Source organism: Suncus etruscus, chromosome X (genome assembly GCF_024139225.1).
Source record: "Suncus etruscus isolate mSunEtr1 chromosome X, mSunEtr1.pri.cur, whole genome shotgun sequence".
NCBI classification, from domain to species: Eukaryota; Metazoa; Chordata; class Mammalia; order Eulipotyphla; family Soricidae; genus Suncus; species Suncus etruscus.
In genome coordinates, this window is record NC_064868.1 from 58,653,110 (window position 1) to 58,671,089 (window position 17,980).

General features: G+C 38.3%; 1 protein-coding gene across 1 annotated transcript in view; it reads left to right on the forward strand.

The window, feature by feature from the left end:
* Positions 1 to 17,980, forward strand: part of YIPF6 (Yip1 domain family member 6) — a 68,197-nt gene that overhangs the window by 38,168 nt on the left and 12,049 nt on the right. Inside the window, exon 3 of the mRNA XM_049767345.1 lies at positions 1,009 to 1,087. Within this exon, the coding sequence (XP_049623302.1) occupies positions 1,009 to 1,087 (79 nt within the window). The remainder of the gene's footprint in view (positions 1 to 1,008; positions 1,088 to 17,980) is intronic.

Consider the following 17,980-nt stretch of genomic DNA (forward strand, 5'->3'; position numbering starts at 1 on the left):
TTAGGTTTTTTTCCCCAGAGAATAACTTAAGATGGCCATTTCGGAAAGAAGTTTGGCTATATATAATGAGTATTAATAACCATAAATAAAACTTGGGAGGCAGTTTAAGCAGTAGAGCACATGCTGAGTGTGACCCTAAAGCCAAAAAACAAAAATACAGAAATTTATTACTATATAAAATGCTCTTCAGGATGAAGAAATAGTGCACATACGAAGGCATTTGCCTTGCATACAGCCAATCTCTGTTTTTTCTCCAGCTTCATATGTGCTCCCCTGGTCACCAGGAGTGCTCCCTGAGTGTAGAGCCATGAGTTAGCTCTACTGGTAGGTAGAGCCCAACCCCCTCTTCCAAATATTAATTATTGTATATTTTTAGTAGAGACAGAACAATAGAGGACATACTTGGTAGTTGGTACATGTGCTAGAATGTTAACCAACCATTGAATAACATGTTAGAATAATTATTAGTGGACAAGAAAATTTTAAATGAAATATTTAGAACAAATTTGCCTTAAACTATATTTTATGAGGCTCTATTAGTATTACTGTATCCCTCCTCAAATGTATTTTTTGTTTGATTTCTGGGATTAATATACCAATTAAATTGGGGATGTTGAAAATGACTTATTTTGTATACTGTAAAAAATATAATACGGAGAAACTAAATGACCTGTTTTTATGAGCAGCATGTCAGAGCAGCTAACGTAGACTATTATTTTATTTTCTTTAAATACTTAAGTAAGAGAGCTCTATTTCCTTCTTAGTGCATTTTAAAAATCAGAAAAGAATTTGGAGATGTAGGTGAAAATTAAATGTTGGCCATAGATTTACTAGACATAGTATAATCTACTTGTCTGGTTTATTTTTATAGTGAAGAAATGGAATTGAAAGTATAGCTCTATAATTCAGTGCAGGGCTCCCATAAAAGTGAAAGAAAAGGCAATTTAGCAATTGAGGGGAAAACTGGCAGTCTTAGTTATCACAATACAAGTTGCTTATGTCTTTCAGATGCGTGATCTCAAAGCTGTTGGAAAAAAATTCATGCATGTTTTGTACCCAAGGAAAAGTAATGCTCTATTGAGAGATTGTAAGTATGTGATTTATTATTGAGTATATGATGCTTCTCTCTGTACCTTATTGTTACTATGGTATAAAACAAAATATTGTAATAAAATGCATAATTTAAAAATGAAAATTATAAATAATTATGTAAATAAATTTTTTTTAGAATCTAAATATACACGATGAAATTTTAGGGGTTAAAACTATTGTATTCATAAATCCTTACCTGAGAGACAGTGCCAAAATTATTCCTGAAACTTTTAACACATTATGGACTTTTATGAAAAAACTAATGATCTATTGGAGAAGGCAAATGTTTACATGTTAAGTTAGACTAATAGATAATATTCATTAAGCATTGTAATAAATTATGTTTTTTTAGAATTTATTCTTAAAATTGTTAGAACTCTACTCTTTATTTTCAAGAATTCTTGGTTTTCTTTTTCATATATATTTTATTTAAACACCTGGCTTACATATATGATTGTGTTTGGGTTTCAGTCATGTGAAGAACACCACCCATCACCAGTGCAACATTCCTATCACCAATGTCCCAAATCCCCCTCCTCCCCACCCAACCCCCGCCTGTACTCTAGAAAGGCTTTCTATTTCCCTCATACATTCTCATTATTAGGATAGTTCAAAATGTAGTTATTTATCTAACTAAACTCATCCCTGTTTGTGGTGAGCTTCATGAGGTGAACCCTTCTCTCTTTTGTGTCTGAAAATTATTATTGCAAGAATGTCTTTCATTTTTCTTAAAACACATAGATGAGTGAGACCATTCTGCGTTTTCCTCTCTTTCTCTGGCTTATTTCACTCAGCATAATAGATTCCGTGTACATCCATGTATAGGAAAATTTCATGACTGCATCTCTCCTGATAGCTGCATAATATTCCATTATGTATATGTACCACAGTTTCTTTAGCCATTCGTCTGTTGAAGGGTATCTTGGCTGTTTCCAGAGTCTTTCTATGGTAAATAGTTCTGCAATGAATATAGGTGTAAGGAAGGGATTTTTGTATTGTATTTTTATGTTCCTAGGAGTGGTATAGCCAGATTGTATGGGAGCTCAATTTTCAGTTTTTGGAGGAATCTCCGTATCGCTTTCCATAAAGGTTGAACTAAACAGCATTCCCACCAGCAGTGGATAAGAGTTCCTTTCTCTCCACATCCCGCCAACACTGCTTATTCTCATTCTTTGTGATGTGTGCCAATCTCTGTGGTGTGAGGTGGTACCTCATAGTTGTTTTGATTTGCATCTCCGTGATGATTAGTGATGTGGAGCATTTTTTCATGTGTCTTTTGGCTATTTGTATTTCTTCTTTGTCAAAGTGTCTGTCCATTTCTTCTCCCCATTTTTTGATGGGATTAGATTTTTTTTCTTGTAAAGTTCTGTCAGTGCTTTGTATATTTTGGAGATAAGCCCCTTATCTGATTGGTATTGGGTGAATAGTTTCTCCTACTCAGTGGGTGGCTCTTGTATCCTGGGTGCTATTTCCTTTGAGGTGCAGAAGCTTCTCAGCTTAATATATTCCTATCTGAATTCTTGGTTTTCTTAGTATCAGAAAAGTGGAATAAGATTTTCCAATTGAACAGTGATGTTATACATGAGTATAACTTACAGTTTTCTAGTATTTCAGCTAAAATGAAGGTATGCTAAATATATAGCAAATATGACATCATTCTGTATGTAGACTAGATGCAGTGTCAGAATCTTTAACATTGTACATTGTGGTTTGAGCTGATATATGATTAGTATTTCCTGGTATTGGCAAATCTGTTTTTGATTCTTGGTTCTATTATTAGCTGTATAGTCTTGGATAGGACAGTTAACTCTTCTGAGACAAGTACATTTTGTTGAAAAGGAAATAACATGTACCTACTGGTAAGGATTAGAGACTGATACTTATATACTTGAGTATGAGCCAAGTTTTTGGCACAAAATTTATGCAGATAAAATCGAACTCAGCTTATACTCGGGTCATACAGGTTATTTGATTCGGTGTGCATGCACCAAATCAAATGCATGTAGTCTCCAGTCGTTTACTGCTGTCTGCTGGAGGAGGCAGTGCTTTCAAGTGGACTTTTGGGGCAGTCCACGAGTCATGGCTGAGCTGAAGAGGTAGGTGGCTGAACTGAACTCTATGCCAGTGAACCAGTTAACCCACAATATTCTGCGCAGTAATAATTATATCTGCGAATTCAGTGATGACAATAATGTCTATGCTGATACTCTCACAGCTGAAGTGCTCTTTGGATATACAGATGATGATGATGAGGAATCCAGTTTTGAAAGATTTTAACCTTTGTGATTCAGCTTGATTACCTGTTAAGCATTTTATTTCTGCATTTTATTTAAAGTTTTAAAATTATTTTTGCTAGTTTACAGTTTTTTTTAGCAATAAATATTGAAAAAATTTAACCTACAGATTCCTCAATTATTGTAATTGTTTTGGGTATATATTTTTATTTTTGAATTTACCAGTGACTGCTGCATTTTCAGCCTTGGCATTTTCAACTTGAGTCACTAAGTTTTCCCAGTTTTTAGGATAAAATTGGGGGGGTGTCGAATATACTTGAGTATATACGGTAGATTAGATAATTCCTAAATGGTAGCTGTTATTTTAGCCTTTCATCTCACATATTGTTTTGTTGGTTTTGGCCATATAGGGATATATACTAAGGATATTCTGGGAGCTGTGGTCATTTAACACAATTCTCAGGGTTTTATGCAGTACTGTGAATTGAACCTGGAACTCCCAGGTTCTGCTTTCCAGATATGAAAATGAGTCTCAGAGATGCTACGTAGTTTGTTCAGATTATGTGGGTAGTATTAGAATCAATTTTATGTTTTGATCTTTTTTCATTCTACCACGTCTATCTTTGATGTGAAAATAACCTTTCAATTGTTACTGTTCAGGGCAATATTGGTTGAGTCATGGAGTAGACAGTGTTAGTTTGCTGATTACTAATGAGTATTACAATCTTGGCACAGTGGCAGGAAAAATAATTTCAATGCAAAATATAGTCACAATGGGATATCTACACATCACATCCATTAAGATGACTAATGTTTTAAAAAAATTAACAAGTTTTGCCACTGTTTTGGTGAAATTAGAAGTCTTGTACATTTCTGATAGAAAACTAAAGTGGTGTAAGTACTATAAAAAATAGCTTGGTGGGCACTTAAAAATATAGAATGAGATTAATCCAGTAGTTCCATTCTGGACATGTAATCAAAAGAATGGAAAGCAGGGACTCAAACATTTTTACATCTTTCTTTATGGTGTGTTGGACTGATAGCACAGCAGTAAGGCAATTGCCTTGCACACAGCTGACCTGGGATGGACCCAGGTTAGATCGAAGACATCCCATATGTTTCCAGAGCCTGCCAGGAGCAACTTCTGAGCACAGAGCCAGGAGTAACCCGTGAGCACTGCTGGGTGTGGGCCCAAAAATAAACACACAAAAAAACCTTTGTTCATAGCAACATATTCATGTTTGGGCCAAACGAAGCCCTAACAAGAGAGGTTTAGAAACTGATTTTAATTGAGGGAGGGATAGAGCAGGGAGGCCAGAAGCCTTACAGCCAACTCCCTAGGCCTAAGAGGGAGAGAGAGTGAATGTTGGGACCAGCGCAAGGTGTCAGCCAGGTAGAGGACGAGAGGAAAGGTAACAGTAGGAAAAGCAGTAGTAAAGGGAACAAAACAGAGAATCAAGCAAACGGTTTTTCTATCAGTTCAGCCGCAACTATCCACCGTGAGCAGCCTGGCAGAGGCAGTCCCTCACTTCTTCAGTCTCCAAATAGCAGTTATAGGACCCTTCCTAACTGATTTATTAAACTTTAAAGGGACTGACCCCTCTTCTGGCTAACCAGGAGCTATAAGAGTCTGTGATTCCTTCCTCTCCTCCCCTCTCCTCCCCTCTCCTCCCCTCCCCTCCCCTCTCCTCCCCTCTCCTCCCCTCTCCTCCCCTCTCCTCCCCTCTCCTCTCCTCTCCTCTCCTCTCCTGCCCTCCCCTCCCCTCCCCTCTCCTCCCCTCTCCTCCCCTCTCCTCCTCTCTCCTCCCCTCTCCTCTCCTCTTCTCCCCTCCCCTCCCTTCCCCTCCCCTCCCCTCCCCTCCCCCCTCCCCTCCCCTCCCCTCTCCTCCCCTCCCCCTCCCCCCTCCCCTCCCCTCCCCTCTCCTCCCCTCTCCTCTCCTCCCCTCTCCTCTCCTCCCCTCTCCTCTCCTCTTCTCCCCTCCCCCTCCCCCCTCCCCTCCCCCTCCCTTCCCCTTCCCCTCCCCCCTCCCCTCCCCCCTCCCCCGTCCCCTCCCCTGTCCCCTCCTCTCCCTTCCCTCCCCTCTCCCCTCCCCTTCTCTTTTCTATAAATTGAAAAAATGGTTTTATGGGATAAGAATTAGAGTATCCAAGTACTATTCTACACTGCTGATTATGTTTCAGGTAGGTCCGATCAGAAGGCTTCGATTGGTGACATTTCTATCAGTGTAGGTCAGTCAGGAAGAAGATAGATAGATGCTCCTTTATAGGTTCAGATAATTCCTCAGAGAAGCTGTTTCAAGTTGATTCAAGTTGGTGGTAGACTGGTCGCAAGCAGTAATTCTTTTATCCTAGGGTGTTTGGTGCTCCATTGCCAAGGAAACAAAAAAGAAAAACTTTATTTAGGAACAGTAAAAATAGCAACATATTGAATTTAGCAGAACTAGAAACAATTTACCTACATTTTGAAAGAGACATAGAAAAAAGGAAAAAAATTCTAAATGAAAAATTGAAACATCAAGGAACTAAGTAGGAGAAAACCCCTTAATTTTATAGGTGCAGAGGGTTGGTGAAACTTATGCAAAAAAAAAAAAAAACCCTAAACTGATAATTATCTTCTTTCAAGAAGTGAAACTCTGATCTTTTAGAAACTGGGCTACAAAATCATCTGATTGCTTCCTGCTGACAAAGGGTTTTGTGGGGTTGCTAGAGTTTCACTTTTTGATATCTACCTAAATAAAATAAATAATAAATAATTATATTGTTACTGTACAAAAATATAAGTGCAGCTGAACTGCTTGAAAACTTTTGGTTTTTGGGCCACACCCGGTGATGCTCAGGGGTTACTCCTGGCTATGCGCTCAGAAGTCGCTCCTGGTTTGGGACGCCGGGGATCAAACCGCGGTCCATCCTAGGCTAGCGCTGGCAATGCAGACACCTTACCTCTAGCACCACCACGCCGGCCCCTGCTTGAAAACTTTCATGTGAAAAAGTACCATGTGAAAAACTTTAGATGGTTTCTTAAAGTGCTGAAAAAGCTAAAACCCTTTCTGAGTTTCTGAGATGTTAACAACTGATGAGGCATAAGGAACCCATAGTTACTTTTTGGAGCTATTCTCTGTAGAAATATAAGTATAGCCTTTCCTTTGAATGATTAAGTTACCTGCTACCCAAGCTTGATCAATTTTTACCCATACAGGTGAACTAATTATATTCTGAGCCTGTATATCTTGAAAGTGTTTTTCAGCAGCTGTATGGGGTTCTCCTTGTTGCAGATTTTAAAAATGTAAAGAAAAAAATTATTACATAAAGGAAATCAAGTGGAGGCATGTCAACTTTTCTGTTTTTAAATAATTGAAGGGTTTTTTTTGGGGGGGTTGGGTCATTCAGGGGTTACTCTTGGCTATGTGCTCAGAAATTTCTTCTGGCTTGGGGGACCACATGGGACACTGGGGATCGAACCCAGGTCTGTCCTGAGTCAGCCAAATGCAAGGCAAACACCCTACCACTGTGCTATTGCTCTGGCCCCAATAATTGAGTTTTGAGAGTCCTATGTGCTTGTTCAACAATGGCTTGTCCTTGAGGATATCAGTAATATTCTTGACTTGCTAATTATTTCAAAGTGGTTGAAAAGTTTTACTAATATAGGCTGGACCATTATCAGTTTTGGTGATATTGGGAATACTCATGACAGAAAAAGCATTGTAAAGGAACAAATGGCTTTAGCTTTTATAGAAATCATAGGGATAGCCACTATAAAATGAGAATAAGTATCAAGAAATATATGTAGAAATGGATTGCTGGGAAGAAGTTAACATGAGTTATATCCATTTGTCTAAGTCATTTATCCGCAGATCTCAGAGGATACCTCTGGCCACATTAGGGGTTCAATTCAAAGGAGTACAGACAGAAAGTATGGACTATTGTATGGCCTGTCATGTATGATGTGATAGTGTACATAAAGGCAATGAGTATGTGTAGAGTATTATGTTATTCTACAGGTGACTTAAATAATGATTTTGCTAAGTGGTCAGCTGATTTGTTTCCTAACTCCATTGGACCAGGGAGACCAGAATGAGATCTTATATGATTGATGAAAAAAGGTTCAGAGCCTTTTTTTTTTTGGTTTTTGGGCCACACCCAGTAACGCTCAGGGGTTACTCCTGGCTATGTGCTCAGAAGTTGCTCCTGGCTTGGGGGACCATATGGGACACCGGGGGATCGAACCGCGGTCCGTCCAAGGTTAGCGCAGGCAAGGCAGGCACCTTACCTTTCTCAGAGCCCTTTCTTAAAATCGGTTGTAGTTGTGCTTGCTTTGGCAGCAGATATACTAAAATTGCTTGTAGTTGTTGAAGTAAATCTTAAACTATAGGATTGTGAGTGTTTATGGAATCAGTGATGATTCTAGATAAAGGACAACTATATCGGCTGAGCTACTATATTGTATGGGCTTGACATGTCGGGGAGTAAATAAGTTAAAATGTAAATTTATCTTGTTGGGAATTATAAATTAGTACACAATCTTGTGGTCAGGGTGAGCTAAGAATTCCACCTTTCCCAGAGGAATATATATATATGGGACACACACACACACACACACACACACACACACACACACACACATATATATATATAGGGACATTGGAAATAGGAGGAGCAAATTATTAAAGAGATTTCAAAGGGTAAAACACTCTTCACATTATGTGACTAACTACCCCAATGGTTCTCCTGACTTACATCTCTATTGTCTCTTGGTATCATTCCCACAATACCTTTTATTTTCCTTATATTCAATTGATGACTGAGATTATTCTGTTTATCCCTCTCTGACTCATTTTGCTCAGCATAACAATCTCCAAGTCCATCCCTATATCAGCAAAATTTATGTTTTTTCTAAGGTCTTCATAATATTTCATTGTATAGATATATCTCAGTTTCTTTAGCCAGTCATCATTGTCAGGCACCTAGGTTGCTTCCAGATTCTAGCTATTGTAAATAGTGCTGAGATGAACCTAAGAGTGCAGAGATCATTTTTGTATTATGTTTTTGTGTTCCTAGGGTATATCCTCATTCATGGTATTTCTGGATCATAAAGAAGTTTAATATCCAGGTTTTGTTTGTTTGTTTGTTTGTTTTATGGGCCACAACCAGCAGTGCTCAGGGGTTAATTCTGGTTCTGCACTTAGAAATTGCTCCTGGCTCTGAGGACTATATGGGTTGCCAAGGATCAAACCCATGTCTGTCCTGGGTCAGCTGCATTCAAGGCAAACACCCTACCACTGTGCTATCACTTTGGCCTCTCCAGTTTTTAAGGGAATATTCGTATTTTTTCCAAAAAGAATAGACTAGATGGAATGCCCACCAGCAGTGAAGGGAGTCCCTTACTCTGCACATCCACACTGGCACTGGTTCTTTGTGATGTGTGGCATTCTCTGTGCTGTGAGATGATACCTAATTGTTGTTTTGATTTGGCTTGGAATAGACCCTTCAGCTCTCCTTTTAAGGTTGGTTTTTAGTCTGTAATGTTTCTGAACTGTTTTTTTTATCTGTGAAACTGTTTATCCTTTCTTCAAACCTGAATGCATGTCTAGCTGTTTGAAATATCCTCGACAAAGCTTTTATTTCATTGAATTTTGTCACTCTATCCCACTACTGTCTTTAGACCTTGAGAGTTACCTTTGATAAATCTGTTGTAAGTTTTAAGGATACCACTTTGTAATATAATTGCCTTTTTTATTTGTGCTCTTTTTAAATTTTTATCCCAATCTGTGGTTTTCATCATTGTGACTGTTATGTACCTTGGGGTGCTTTTTGGGGATCTCTTTTAGCTGGTACTCTTAGAGCATAAAGAATACAGTTATGTACACTCTTTACTTCTGGGAACTTTTCAGTAATGATGTCCTTTACTATAGATTCTTTATCAGGGTTTTGTTTCAGGGTCTTTGAGACCCCAGTGATTTTTATGTTATATCTATTGAGTTTATACCAGAGTTCTATTGTAGTCTGTTCACTTTTTTGAGGATTTTTTCCAGCCTCTTCTGTTCTAGGGAGGTTTTGCAGCTCATCTTGTATATCACTGATTCTGTCCTCAGCAGCTGTTATTCTGCTCATGAGGCTTTCCAGTGAGGTTTTCACTTTACCAAGCAGGTTTTTCAGCTCTGGTTTTTCCATTTGAGGTTTTCTTTTTTTTTTTTTTTTTGGTTTTTGGGCCACACCCGGCGGTGCTCAGGGGTTACACCTGGCTGTCTGCTCAGAAATAGCTCCTGGCAGGCGCGGGGGACCATATGGGACACCAGGATTCGAACCAACCACCTTTGGTCCTGGATCGGCTGCTTGCAAGGCAAACGCCACTGTGCTATCTCTCCGGTCCCCCATTTGAGGTTTTCTAAGTTTTATTCTTTGTGTCTTTGTCATACTTTGTGTCTTCTTGGATGTCTGTTCTATTGTTTCTCTAAGTTAGTTCAACATTTGTAATATTTCTATTATAAGTCCTGAAAAGAAATGTTATATATGTGGCAGGTGTTGGTTGCTTCTTCAGAACTAGATTCTTCAGTTACAGTGTGGTGAGGTTCTGTGTAGTCTTCCCGTATTAAACTTTGATGTACAGTACTCTTATAGTGTTGTGGTACAACTTGACTAGAAGAAATGAGTAGCTGTGGAGGGAAATGGAGTTTAATCCAACCATGTCCACAGCTCTTGTGTGTTATTTATTGCTGGTCTCACTCCAATGAATACAAACTGTGGAATTTTACCCCAAACTCTACCCATAACCTACAGGCAGCTGATACTGGTTCATGTACCCTTACCCAGAGGTTGATCCAATCTCTGGCCACTGCTCCTGGTGGCTACACTCTAGCTGGTTTCAGTCTGCTGAACTCAAAAGTTATCAAATTTAGCTAGGCCATAGATCGCCAAACTTATTTTATCTTCAACTCACTGCACAAGTAAAAGCAGTGGAGGCTTTTGAGGTTGTGTATTTTGTAAATAAATCCATTCTAATGGACCTGATAATTAAACAATTGCCACAGTTGGTGATTGAGGTATTGCAGAAAGTAATACCCATACCCTTTATTCAGGAGCAGACAATGAGAGGACTTATGGAGGTGGTCTGTAAAGAACTCTAATTCATTCTGATACATTGCAGGCAGAGAGCGAGGCAATTGCCATTTTTAATGGCTCCCTTTTGCCCAAACACATGGTAAGAATCAGCTTCCACCCTTATTGGGTAGGGACAGCTTACCCTCTGCTGGACCATGAAGAGATTATGTTCACTGTAGTCTTCTTGCCTGCCTCACACAGGAAAGCAGAAAAGCCTCATTCTGATACTTTGGAGATAATTGTCTTGTAGTATCCAGGGCAAAGTCTTCTTCTAGAGTGAGGAACAAGTTGCTAAATTCTGAGTTAGAAATACCAAGAGTGGGGTAGACCCAATTAATGTCTCCCATGCAGTTTCTGAAAATCATTGGGAGTTTTGAAGGTATTTCTGGTAGATGGATATTTTCTGAGTAAATACTGTAGTGCTCTCAATCATAATCCATATATTCATAATGGACAGCATCTGAATTTTCTCTGTTGCAACTTGTAATCCAGCTGTTAATAAACATGTCATTATACCCTCGTATAAACTTTGAAGCTCACTCTTTTTGGAAGATTCTATCAGAATATTGTCCATGTATTGGATAATATAGCTGTGAGGAATTCTTGAACTAGAAGAACTTAGCGCCGTATCAACAAAATATTGACATATAGTAGGTGATTGGTCATTCCTTGTGATAAAAGAGTCCAATGAAACCTGTGCATAAATGCCTCATGATTTAAAGAAGGACTGGAAAATGCAAAGCATTTGTGGTATATGTAAATAGGAAAATAATAAAATGATCTTTAATTGAAATCTGGTACAAAACAAGGCTGCCCTCTCTCACCACTTCTATTAAACATAGTCCTGGAAGTTCTTACCATAGCAAATAGGCAATAAAATGATAACAAGCTCATCCAAATAGAAAAAGGAAGAAGTCAAGCTCTCACTTTTTGCAGATGATATGATACTATATTTAGAAAACCCTAAAGACTACTAAAAAGCTTCTAGAAACAATAGATTCATATAGCAAAGTAGCAGGCTACAAAATTAACATGCAAAAATCAATAGCCTGCTTATACATGATAGAGAAGAAATGGACGTTAAAAATCTCATTTATATTAGTGTCACACAAACTTAAATATCTTGAAATCAACTAAAGAGGTGAATAACCTATACAAAGAAAAATACAAAACAATGCTTCAAGAAATAAGAGGACACATGAAAATGGAAACACATACCCTTCTCATGGATTGGGAGGATTAACATCATTAAAGACAACATTTACCAAAGCATCGCACAGATTTAATGCAATGCCTCTAAGAATATTCATAACATACTTCAAAGACGTGTATCAAACACTCCTAAAATTCATTTGGAACAATAAATATCCAGGAATAGTTAGAGCAACCCTTGGGTAAAGGAAATATGGGAGGCAGCACTTTCCCCAACTTAAATTGTATTACAAAACTATAGTCATTAAAATAACATGAGATTGGAATAAACATAGACACTCAGATCAAATGGAATAGACTTGATATACAGAGAATGCTCCCCAGACATACAATCAATTATTCTTTGATAAAGGGACAAGAAATGCAAAGTGTAACAAGGAAAGCCTCTTTAACAAGTTGGGACAACTGGTCAGCCACATGCAAAAAAAGTGAACTCAGACTTTCATCTAACACCAGGCACAAAGGTCAAATCCAAATGGAATAAAGACCTTGATATTCAGACTCGAAACCATAAGGTATATAGAACAACACATAGGTAAAACACTCCATGACATTGAAACTAGAGGCATCTTCAAGCACTCCCCCCTAAAAAAAAATGGAAGGAGAAATAAACAGATGGGACTATATTAAGCTGAGAAGCTTCTGCACCTCAAAGAAAATAGTGACTAGGATATAAAAGTCACCCAGAGTGCAAGAAATTATTCACCCACTACCCATCAGATAAGGAGGTAATATCTAAGATATACAAGGTACTGACAGAACTTAACAAGAAAAAAAATCTAACCCCATCAAAATGGGGAGAAGAAATGAACAGACAATTTCTCATAGAAGAAATACAATTAGCCAAAAGGCACATAAAAATGCTCCACATCTGTTTCAATTTCTTTTTTCCTTTCCTCTCTCAAACTGAGGTTGAGAGTCTCTAGAAGGACTCCACTCATTTTTGGCTTATTTGATTTTTACCCCATTTTATTGCTTTTTTTTCTTCAAACAAAACTACATAACTTGAACTATCTAGTTTCACCTCTCAAATAGAGGGGGAAATAAGGAAGAGTACCAGGACCAAACAGATATATGATCACTAAGTAGTAAGCTATACACAGAGGGGACCACTTATTCGAGCAGCCCAGGGGGTGAGGGTAGGGGATATGGGATACAAGTTGGGAATGGGGGTGGAGGGAGGACAAATTTGGTGATGGGAATCCCCCTGATTCAATGTTAATATGGACCTAAATATTACTGTGAAAGATATGTAAGCCAATATGATCAAAATTAAAAAAATGCTCCACAGCACTAATCTTCAGGGAGATGCAAATCAAAACCACAATGAGTTATGATCTCATGCCACAGAGACTGGCACACATGACAAAATACAAGACCAATCAGTGCTGGCGGGGATGTAGAGAGAAAAGAACTCTCATTCGCTGCTGGTGGAAATGTCTTTATGGTAAACAATATGGGTATTCCTCAAAACAAATTGGAAATTGAGATCCCATATGATCTAGCTATACCACTCCTAGAGATATACCCTAGGAACACAGAGACACAATACAAAAAATGCCTTCCCCACATTTATATTCATTGCAGCACTATTTACAATAGTCAGACTCTGGAAACAACCTAGATTCCCTTCAACAGATGAATGGTTAAAGAAACTGTGGTACATAGACAATTGAATATTATGCAGCTGTCGGGAGAGATGAAGTTATGAAATTTTCCTAAACATGGATGGTCATAGAAACTATTATGCTGAGTTAAATAAATCAGAGGGAGAGAGATAAACACAGAATAGTCTCACTCATTTATGGGTTTTAAGAAAAATAAAAGACATTATTTTAATAATGCCCATAGACAATAGAGATGAGGGCTGGAAGTACCAGCTGATGATATGAAGCTCACCACAGAGAGTGGCGAATGCAGTTAGAGATATAACTACACTAACAACTATCGTGATCATGTAATGAGTGAGAAAAGTAAACGCCTGTCTCTTAATACAGGCAGGGGTGGGGGGGAGGTTTGAAATTGGAGGCATTGGTGGTGTGAATGTTGCACTGGTTAAGGGGGATGTTCTTTTTATGACTGAACCCCAACTTCAATCATGTTTGTAATCATGCTTCAACCGTTTTTGTGCAGAGGCACACTTTTTTTCATGAAAAAAAAAGAAAAAAGTGTTTAAAAATTTAACTTGTGCCTATATTGAATATATATAAAGTAATTCTCTTGAATATGAAACAAACACAAATAAATTATTTTATAATTACTTTATTATAAAATAATAAAGTATTTTATAATTGTTCATATTTCTATTCACTTACTCAGTGAAAAACCTGGGCCTGTTTGGCTGAACACAAAGAAAGACACACATGTAAATACATGTACTGTACTTATACATGTATAATACTGATATGATCTGAAAAAATTATTCTCCTGTTGTTTATTTCTGGCAATGCCTTGCAAAAAATGTTTTCTCTAATTGCATCACTATCTACAAAACACACATTGGCCAAGAGTTGAGCATGTCCACTGATATCAGTAGACTCATCAAGTTGCAATGGAAATTTCAGGGGCATTGGAGCTACATATGGTTGAAATGGGGCAACATTACCTTCAGGCTCAATTCTTTTTCAGCTGTCTATCACTCTGTTGGACATAAGACATGGTGCCTATTCCGTGCGAGACAAAAGGTATCATGAGGGGCCCAATTATGATATCAAGAAGAGATATCAAGAGTATCAAGAAGAGATAATAGAAACATTGTCATCTGTATCAATCATTCCTTTAAATTCTTTTCCATGTAACTCTAGACTAGAGGTTTAGTGGGTTTATGTTGTTTGTGAGATTGTAGCTAAAGGCCAGTAGAGGATCCACAGACGTTGCTAGGGCGTTAGTGCTACCAAAGCTTCCAATTCTTGGGCAATTGGAGTGGCTAGGCATAATAAATGGAATAAGTGAGAGTTGGGCAATTCACTCTCCTTTCTTAAAAGTCCATAGTGTTGGTAGTCATTACAATTATTATCTCTCCTATGTAATCGGAATATATTATTCCTACACATATATTAATTTCTTTGATTGTTAAACTGCTTCTTCCTAAGAGTAGGTCTACAGTACCTGGTGGTATTGTTTCCTTTATTACCTATTTCATTTTGTATGGACATTGAGCTGATGTTATTGTGGTGGTATCAGGGGTAAAGCAACACTTCTGGTGGTGGTGGGTTGCAGTGAACGTATTGACTGTACACCTGCATAATTTGGGGCCCCAGATTTTGTGAAGCCTGGGGTTGGTCATCTGCCCAGTTTTCTAGTACTTGCTGGTTGTTGTGACAGTCTCTTGTCCAGTTATCTCTACTGCTTTATGGACAAGGTCTGGGTGCTAGTCTCCAGACGGTGGGGCCACGGAGGGTCCTATATTCCTTTTGATAGTGGCCAAATTTGTGGGTTTTGGGAGGTCTGGGGTTCTCCTCCCCTTCCATTTGTCCAAACCTGTAGGGAGTGAGTCTCTTGCCTAGTGGTTTCCACTGCCATATTTTGGACAAGGTGGTGGCCTCAAAAATACATGGGAAGGTGGGACTCTATATTCTCTGTGCAGATTGTCTGGTCCTCTAGCCTGCTGCTGCACTGTGTAAGTCTTATGGACGTTTACATGTGCCTGATATGAGATGAAATCTAAGTTCTGGCACACTTTCAGGTAGACTATAACATCTTCTCTCTTTCTGATTTAGCATAATTTTTTGCTAGTCTTTATTGACATTTTTGAAAGCCTTTCAGTTGTCTGTTACCCCTGGAAAATTTTTGTGTAGCTTCTCTTAAATTCTGCATCAGCATCAATTATGTCCCATATGCCCAATGCTATCTCTCATGCATGTTAAAATGGTACGAGTTGGGCCCAGAGAGATAGCACAGCGGTGTTTGCCTTGCAAGCAGCCGATCCAGGACCAAAGGTGGTTGGTTGGAATCCCGGTGTCCCATATGGTCCCCTGTGCCTGCCAGGAGCTATTTCTGAGCAGACAGCCAGGAGTAACCCCTGAGCACCGCCGGGTGTGGCCCAAAAACCAAAAAAAAAAATAAATAAATAAAAAACAAAATGGTACGTGTCAGGGTAGTTTGCTTTTTGGTCTTTTCAAATTGTATCTTTCCAAACAGTATGTTATCAGTGAATTGGTCCCAGACAGTATCCTGCCAGATGGACCTAGGTTGTACAGTTTGGCCTTGCCTCCTCAGTATAACACATTTACCATTGTAAGTACTAGGAAGGGCTCAGACATACTTTAGCCACTCTTTGAAAATCTTGGGGGGGGGGTCCAAACACATCCTTCTACAGACAGATATTATTTACAACATGGAGAAATAGGTCCATAAGCAACATGAGCCTTTTTGAAATTGCCACGATAATTTATTTTCAGCCCTTGGTATGATGGAAGCTCACGAGCCCTTTATCTTCTGGGCTCTAACCTTATCCTATGCATAAGTGAATTTTCAGATTCTAAGTATTAATATATATATATAAATTTGCTCATTGAGGTACTGGAGTTTGAGTCATGGCTGAGAGATATAGGTCTCTCTGGCCTACCGCCAGTAGTATTCACAGTATTATCTGCCCTAGGTTTGGTTTGAGATCAGACCTGAGTTTCTACTGGATATGCAACTCTTCCCTCTGTTGCATTTGTTTGATGGAATTCTCCTGTATTGGAAGAGTGGGAGTAACAAACTCTGTAATATTTGACCTTGGTTCTGCAAGAGGAGATCTCTTTTTTTAGACGTAAGCTCAGGAGGGAATGAGAGGTTATTTATAATCATATTTGGTCTGGTTTCCCCTACTGGGGGTGGGCCTGAGAGGGACTGAGGGGGTAATACTTTTGTTTCTCTTTAACATAATTTGTAAGTAGATATTTAAACAAGTTATTATCCCCAGTAATGTAAAAAAACAAACCAAAAACAAAAAATATCTTTAAAATAATAGGATATATGTTTTTGTTTAAGATCCAGGAATCAAACAGGGATTATATATACACAACTGGAATGAAATGCTTAGGCCTTGATCCATGAAGGGATTATGGCTTTGATCCACAGGATCAGGATTTGGAATATCCAGAGGATCATTACTCACTGTTTTTTCCCTGCTTCCAACTGCCAGGGCCAAACAAAACTCCAACACGAGAGGTTTAGGTACTGGATTTATTTGAGGGAGAGGCAAAGTAGGGAGGCCAGAGGCCATATAGCCAACTCCCTAGGCCCAGAAAAGGAGAGAGGGGGCTAATGTTGGGACCAGGGCATGAGTCAGCCAGGGAGAGGACCAGAGTAAAGGGAACAGTAGGAAAGGCAACAAAAGGAACAGAAGCAGAGAATATACTAGTTTCTCCAATAGTTCAGCAGCAACCATCCACCGGGAGCAGTCTGACAGAGGCCGCCCCCACCCCCAGGAACTCAGCCCAAGGCTAACTGCCACCAAGCTAACAACAAATGGCTGTTACAAGGGGCTCCTCCTAACTGATTTCTTAACCCTTAAGGGGACAGACCCATCTTTTGGCTTAGAATTCACAATAACCAAAAGAAATAAACAATTCAAATGTCCATTGTTTGCTAGATTTAAAATGTGTTATATGAATGAAATCTTACTCTGTCTTAAAAAGAAATTCGGGTATGTTTGAGTTAACCAGGAGCTAATTTTTTAAGGTTAGAGAGCCCTTGAAAAGTTTTATCTAACTTCTGAAACATATCATGTTAAATAAATACCTCTAAATAATATTTTAGTCACAACATAATATTTGAATATCACTTCTTGTATAGTCAGTATTCATGAATAAGGCTTATTGTTCATTTTACCCAAGTCACCTCATTAAACTCGTTTTTATTTGAAAATTCAAAATTAATTCTTCAAAGTCATTTTACATATATTTTAAACAAATGGTTAAATATTCCATGTGTGTAAGAAGCATTTGGAAGGTTAATGGCAACCTCTAAATGTTCAAGGACACTCTAAATGAGGTTATAAATATTCACCCCTTAGCATATATCTGACAGGGAAAAATGTTTGTCTCAGAGAACAAGGGAGAAAGAATAGAAACAAAGGTGAAACAACAAAAAATAAGAAACAAAGGTGGGTTTGAAGAGTTTCTCAATTGCAGATTTAAGTCTACTCTTTAGAAGATGATAGATAAAAGCTTGTAACATTGAGACACTCTTGTGCTTCAAAGTTATTGTTGCCCAGTATCTTTTCAAAAGTCAAGAACAACTGTTATTCATATTACATAGAATTTGTAACTGTTATTCATCAACACATACTATTTTATATTCCAACTAAAATATAACAGCTTAGAATGGTTGAGATAAAAATCTTAAAAATGAAGTAT